General features: G+C 32.1%; 1 protein-coding gene across 2 annotated transcripts; it reads left to right on the forward strand.

Annotated features, from left to right (window-relative positions):
* The first annotated feature begins 2,157 nt into the window (after positions 1 to 2,157).
* Positions 2,158 to 6,286, forward strand: LOC142522375 (BTB/POZ domain-containing protein At1g30440-like). 2 transcript variants are annotated; one of them, XM_075625718.1, is made up of 5 exons: positions 2,158 to 2,827; positions 3,012 to 3,145; positions 3,865 to 3,934; positions 4,244 to 5,464; positions 5,561 to 6,286. In XM_075625718.1, the coding sequence occupies exons 2-5, from the start codon at positions 3,087 to 3,089 to the stop codon at positions 6,137 to 6,139; spliced, it is 1,929 nt and encodes a 642-aa protein (XP_075481833.1). In that variant the 5' UTR covers positions 2,158 to 2,827; positions 3,012 to 3,086; the 3' UTR covers positions 6,140 to 6,286. The 2 variants fall into 2 exon arrangements, with proteins under 2 accessions (XP_075481833.1, XP_075481832.1); XM_075625717.1 differs by having other exon boundaries at positions 2,964 to 3,145; positions 5,561 to 6,285.
* Positions 6,287 to 7,356: the final 1,070 nt, after the last annotated feature.

Here is a 7,356-nt window from a genome sequence, read left to right on the forward strand (position 1 = left end):
AATAAAATAGAGATATAGAAATCAATGTTTTATATTAAGAATAGAAAATGGTCAATTTTTTTATTAATTAAAGTAAAATATAACTAGAAATTGATTCGAAAATAAAAATAATATAGTTTTGTTTTTTATCTTTCAGTGTGCACTAAATAAACCATAAACCACGGAGCAATAATAAGTGCACATATAATATTTCAAAAGAAAAAATAACAGGTATATAATGTAACATTGTAGCATATACAATATATAACTCAAAAGTATAAAATAATATTTTATATTACTTAATAATATTGTACTCACAGGTACTATCGGGCACGACTTGAGTTTATACATAATCAATGCCTTGATAATTTATTTTATCATATAATTTATCAATCTACTAATTATTTATCATATATTAATCAAATTATTGAATTTAAATCACAATATTATCCTAAATAAACAATATTGTTAATAATTTATTTATTAAAAAGACAAAATATTATTTATCATTTTATCTCAAATTGAATCAATTAAATGAAACAAACTATTATTTATCAATCAAATCGATATTATATTAACTATTATTTATATATTTTTTATTACATTAAGTTATTACCTCCATATATTATCTTATCTTTAATTTCAAACGGTGTCTTATGATATTATTATATGATTCAATTTTGTGAAATAAATCTATAATTTGATCCGATTCATGAAATATATTAATTTTTATGTCAAAATATTATTTTTCACTATAAATATAAATTATGTCAACTCATCTCACAGATATAAATTCGTGTGGCCTGTTCAATAAAAAATTTACTCTTAATAGAGTAGAATACCAGTATAATACAATGTGTAGTATAACAATTAAAACACAACTTAATTTTCAAATAATTTGTCGAGCCCATAAACAGCTCAAATTTTTTGAAATTAATAACAGTATTTATACTAATCATTATCGTATTTATATTATATATTGTAAGATCAAACGTTTATCGTTTTATCAAAATTTATGATTAGTGATAATGATATAACTCAAATCTTTTAGATTGTAGCACAATTCAAACTTCACTTTTCTGTTGCTGGAACAAATATAAATAATTATTACACCTCAATATATATATATATAGACACACACACGAGTAATGAAAATGAATTGTTGAGAGACACGCGAGAACACACTTGCTTTATGAATTTATATATTATTAATTATTTTATTTATGCACACAAAAAATAAAAATAAATACAATACTCATTGCGTGTAAGGGACGGTCGCGACTCGTGATCAGTTCTAATCATTTTTAATATTTTATTTATTATTTTTAATATTTCTTTTTTATATAAAAATTCGGGTTTAGTTTGTCTCTTCCCCCGAGAAAAAAATATAAACCACGCACTTATAATATTAAACATAGATTTATTGGCATCATCATAATTACTTATATATATATATATATATGTATGTATGTACACATTTGTTTTTATTATTAATTTTAAAAATATAATATTGTTAAAATTATGGATATATTCAACCATCCATTATTGAGTATTATATATATTTATAAGTGACCCAGAAATGTGGAAGACAAATCATTTCACGCTAAAATTAATTACATTCTTATATCTCCAGAAATGAAATAAAATAATTACAATTTCTCTCAAAATGTATTTTTTTTTCTGAAAATATTTGTTATAATTAAGTTTAGAATATTTTCCTTCACTTTAAATTTAATTAAATATTTTTGTCACATGTGAATAAATTAGATTGTAAATATTTCCTTCACTTAATGTTTTTTTATAAAATAGTTGTACAAACATTTTCTTAATAATTTTAACTATAAAATAGTTGTACAAACATTTTCTTAATAGTTTTTAACTATAATTTTTTTTATAAAATAATTATTCTTAAAAAAGATTGTTAAAATTATTTTTTTAAAAAAATTGTCCAAACATAACTATTTTCTACGAGGAACAACCTTGGGATTTAACAGAGAATCCACTCTCATATTCAAGAATATGTCCGATTGATGTGAAGAATGCAAGGCAAATATTTCCCATCAATCATATTACATCCCTCGCCTTGTCCATTTTTCCATATTCCCATCTGCTCCAGGATCCACTTCCCAGTTCCCACACACTCTGCTATAAATCACCTTTAATAAAGAATTAAAGCATTAAAGAAAGCAATGAGTCCACATGGTCCGGCTGTATAGACTGATATCAGTTGCTTTCATAGATCGCAGATATAATGGATAAATAAATAAAGATTACCCATTTTCGGCAATTTCATTTGATTTTTGATATTTGATATAATCCATCATTTCATCTTCACTGTGTATAAAATCACAAATGGGTTTTGGCTTTTAATTTAGAATCTCTAAGCAACAATACGTTTCAAAGGAAAGGTCCCACTTTTATGAGGGAGTTGTTCATGTTTCAGAGCAGCCATTAATTATGTTTTCCCAAGCTCTGTCGTGCAATATAATATTAAGAAATTTCCGCGGTTTTCCCTTAATTTCTACTCCAAATATTCTTTAATGGGAGCGAAGGTTTCGGTGGCTCATGTGGCACAAAGGGCTGAAGTTTGGAATCTTCTTGGGCTTAAAGAAGGCAGTGGTTTGTCAGGACAACTGGGTTGTTTTTATTTTTTGGAGGGGTTGACCTAAATTTGGCGTCTGATTCGAAAAATTTATAATATCTTGAATACATATCGCTCTGGAGTGAGATTTTGGGTTAGTTGGCGATTGGGTTTTCTTTGGGGACAGAGAAATGAATAGGAATTACTCTATTGGGGTTTGCTGGTGGAGCAGCTTGCCGCATTTATAGCGTAAAAGCTGGAATCTTTGTAAGTGGGCTTCCGCAAGATTATATCTTTCTTTAGTGTTTTTCGCTTATCAATACTTTTAAAATCTTGCTTTTGGTTTAAGTATTCTTTTTAATTGGTTTTGTAAGTATTGAAGAGAAATTTGGTGTTGGTTTAGGATTTGTTGCTGCTAAAAAAATTAGAAGTTCCACTGTTTTGTTTGAAGAAATCTCGGGTTGACGGAAGAGGATTCTTAAGGTTCAGAACCGAAGCATTTTCATCTGGAGTGCTTTTTTACGAGATGGCATGCATGAAATTGGGTTCTAAAACTGATGCATTTCAGAAGCAAGGGCAAGCCTGGTTCGTTCATTTACTTTCCAATATTAGCCTTTTAGCGATGATTGTAATTCGTATTTTGGGTAACTACTGATCCTTTAGTTTGGTCGATTTACTGAAAATTTTCAAGTATAATTGTCCCGTGGTTCTACATTCCTCTTGATTTGAGATTTTGAAGCCGTGATCCTTGCTCCGATGTCGATTTCTGATTTTGCTCCATCTTGAGAAGATCAATATCTAATGGTGTGATGAACTGGCTAACCGGCTGGATGTTCTGACTTCACTGACGAATTTTTGTCTGTAGCGTTTAGATTGTGACATTGTTTGAAGATTTGATTCAGAGGAATAAATTTGAAGCGACACTTCTGATAGGAATTTGAAATACCTGTTTTTCGTAGGGAAAAAAAGACTAAAGACCAAGGATTTGAAATTCTTGGATTTGAAAATTATCCAAATGTTTAGAACGGATGTGGACTAAAGGTTGAAATTCAGACACAGTAATCATCATAACAAGTTAACCACCATGCCATTTTGGTATTTCCTCTAGATCAAAGTAACCAAACTGAAAACTAATCGATTCTTCTTTTAGCATTCCAACATAATGATTTGAAATTTATTTTTGTTTCACTGTCGTTTATGGGTTTATAGAATTAGACAACAAGCTTGGAAGTTACTAGAGTTGACTTTTAAATGTTGCAGTGATTTGTCTCTTGAACGTGCCCATTTTCTTCTTTTAACTATAGGTTCTGCACGACCGGTCTCCCCAGTGATATAGTCGTCGAAGTTGGGGAAATGTCCTTCCATCTTCACAAGGTATCATTTTATTTTTCATGGATGATGTTAACTGACTCTCATTAGCCTAATGTTATAGTTTACCAAGTCAGGATTATGTCCACCTATTACATCTTAATGTGGAATGTATATTTGTCTTATTCAACATATCGGTATTTGTTTCAAGAAGATAGTAATAATCTGCTGAGAAGACATCTAAAAGAAATACTCTTAAATTTGTACTTGAGTCCCACTTCAACAAATTTTTTTGCTCGTTATATCTCCAAAAGAAAGCTTAAGCCTTAATATAATTTTGTTTTCATTTACTGAAGTCAAATTTACGTAATGTAGTTTCCATTGCTCTCAAAAAGTGGGATTATGGAAAGACTAATTGCAGAGGCGTCCGAAGGAGAAGGATTATCTATCATTAAGCTTCCTGATGTTCCTGGAGGGACAAAATCTTTTGAACTTGTAGCTAAATTCTGCTACGGGGTTAAACTTGAACTTACTGCTGCAAATGTGGTATACCTTCGGTGTGCTGCCGAACATCTTGAAATGACTGAAGAATACGAAGAGGGAAATCTCATTTCTCAGACTGAAGTATTTCTCAATCAAGTGGTTCTACGCAACTGGAAGGACTCTTTGAAAGCACTTCAAACCTGTGATGATATTCTCTCTCATGCTGAGGAACTCCAAGTTCCTGAAAGATGCATTGATTCTTTAGCTGCAAAGGCATGTACCGACCCAAATTTGTTTGGGTGGCCCGTGATGGAGCATGGTGGTCCAATGCAAAGTCCTGGAAGAAGCGTTTTATGGAATGGGATAAGCACCGGTGCTAGGCCAAGAAATTCGAATTCAGATTGGTGGTATGAGGATGCATCATCTCTAAGCTTATCTCTTTACAAAAGGTTAATCTCGGCCATGGAATCTCGGGGAGTAAAACATGAAATTATCGCTGGTTCCCTAAATTCTTATGCAAGAAAGTACCTGCCAGGACTCAATCGGCGCCAGGGTGTCACTGAGTTCAGTAACCGGCTTACACCAGTGGGATCTGTGGTCTCGTTACCTGAAGAGGATCAAAAGCTGCTTCTCGAAGAGATTGACCAATTACTCCCGATGCAGAAGGGTTTGGTCTCAACGAAATTTCTATTTGGTTTACTTCGAACAGCCAAGATTCTGCGAGTAAGCCCCTCTTGTACATCGAACTTGGAGAAAAGGATAGGCATTCAGCTCGATCAAGCTACTCTAGAGGATCTATTGATGCCTAATTTTTCTTATTCTATGGAAACCCTGTATGATGTGGATTGCGTGTGTCGGATTCTAGAGCATTTCTTGGCTGTGGATCAGGTACTCGGTGGCGCATCTCCAGGTTCTGATGATGGTCACTTAATGGGATCACCATCTCTGACACCAATCACGATGGTTGCCAAACTGATTGATGGGTACCTTGCTGAGGTTGCACCAGACGTTAATCTGAAACTCCCCAAGCTTCAGTCTCTGATAGCTGCTGTTCCTGAGTACGCACGTCCCTTGGATGACGGTCTTTATCGTGCCATGGATATTTATCTCAAGGTAATTTTTTCCTCCCGACTCAATTTTATGCAGTACATGCGTCTTAGAGAACTGCATGAAAGTTTCTTTATTCTTTGTTCATTTTTCTGCAACCAGTCGCATCCGTGGCTAGCAGAATCCGACAGGGAGCAACTCTGCCGGCTTATGGACTGCCAGAAACTGTCTTTAGAAGCTTCCACCCATGCTGCCCAGAACGAAAGGCTTCCTCTGAGGATAATAGTCCAAGTCCTCTTCTTTGAGCAGCTGCAACTGAGGACATCAATAGCAGGCTGCTTCCTCGTCTCGGAAAATCTTGACGGGTCGAGACAATTGAGAAGCGGGATGATGGATCAAAATGATGGAGGCTGGTCCAATGCAGTCCGTGAAAACCAGGTCTTGAAAGTAGGCATGGATAGCATGAGGATAAGAGTTTCTGAGCTCGAAAAAGAGTGCTCTAACATGAGGCAAGAAATCGAGAAATTAGGTCGGGTCAAAGGATCCAGCGCCTGGGGGAACGTCTCGAAGAAGTTTGGGTTCAGATTAAAGTCTCAAATGTGCAGTGCTGAAGAGGAATCTGTCAGCAAGCACGACAGCAATGGCAGTGTGAAAACGGAGAAGGGGAAACATACTTTAAAAATCGAGAAGGCCAAAGATAAAATCGGGAAGGAGAAGAGAAGATTAACTTCAGATGACTGAATTTCTTGATTTGTTTCTACTTCAATTCATGCGTATCATGTTCCTTCCACATTATTTGTTCTTACTATTTCCTGGCCATTGTATTGTGACCGGAAATTGTGATCATGTACTATTCTTAACCGTATGTTTGGATGTTTAAAATTTTGGATTTGGATTTAGAAGTATAATTTGATTTGAAATTGGATCTGAAAATTCATAGATTTAGAATTTCATCTTTATGTTCATTTTTATTTGAAAAAAACAAGATTTGAATATAAAATTTTATTAAATTAATCTTAATTATTTTTTACAAAAATAAAGATTTAAAATATATTATTTACATTATTTAAAAAGTGAAAAATTAAAATTAATTTTATCATATATTTTTCTATATCATTTCAATTATATATTTATGTCATACAAATTAAATAAACTCTTATAATTAATTGACTAATCTTAACGAACACAAAATGAATTCTTAAAATAAAATAATCAAATATAACATCTAAATATCTAAATTTAAATTCTATGAAATAAATTATTTCAAAATTAAATATTCAGCCGCATCCTAATTTTATAAATAGAAAAATAAATTATTATTGAATAAAGAATTGTTCAATATTTATGACAATTATAAGAATAGATATCAAGAATCAAATGTGCAAAATAAAATCTAGCTTTATTCAAATCCAAATCCCATCAAATTTGACCTCAGATTTGTTTACATACAATGAAATCTAGTCAAATATCTTAAAATTCAATTTCATTTTTAAAATACAACTAACCAAACTATTAAAACCTGGATTTACAAATTCAAATTCTCCGCAAATCCTTCCAAACAGAGGATGAGTATCTTGAAACTGTTTCTCAGATATATTTCTTTATATGTTTTATTTCTCAGACTACATCTACCGATTTTCTGTCCCCGAATTGTGATAATCTTGAATATGTTGTTTACCGGATTCCATTTTTCTCTTTTCTATATATATATATATATATTAATTACAAGCCAATTGGTTGACCGTGTTAATCCATTTATCAAAATTTCACGATAAATTCAATACAAAATCTTATTAATTTAATATATAGTTTCGCAGGAATCATCAAACAGATTCTGTTGTCTCTTCTTATTATTATCTTGAACATGACATTGGAAACATCAATAAATAAAATAAAGTTCCAACTGCCCGCCACAGAGATTCAGTTCATGTCAAGTGGGCTCCCCGGTGAACCAGCCG

Source organism: Primulina tabacum, chromosome 13 (genome assembly GCF_025594145.1).
Source record: "Primulina tabacum isolate GXHZ01 chromosome 13, ASM2559414v2, whole genome shotgun sequence".
Classification (NCBI taxonomy): Eukaryota; Viridiplantae; Streptophyta; class Magnoliopsida; order Lamiales; family Gesneriaceae; genus Primulina; species Primulina tabacum.

Excerpts from the sequence above, each read along its gene's own strand:
- LOC142522375 (XM_075625718.1), top strand. The coding sequence starts at position 3,087 with ATGGCATGCATGAAATTGGGTTCTAAAACTGATGCATTTCAGAAGCAA. Across the intron at positions 3,146-3,864 it reads CAGAAGCAAGGGCAAGCCTG|GTTCTGCACGACCGGTCTCC; the intron begins GTTCGTTCATTT and ends TTTTAACTATAG. Across the intron at positions 3,935-4,243 it reads TGTCCTTCCATCTTCACAAG|TTTCCATTGCTCTCAAAAAG; the intron begins GTATCATTTTAT and ends TACGTAATGTAG.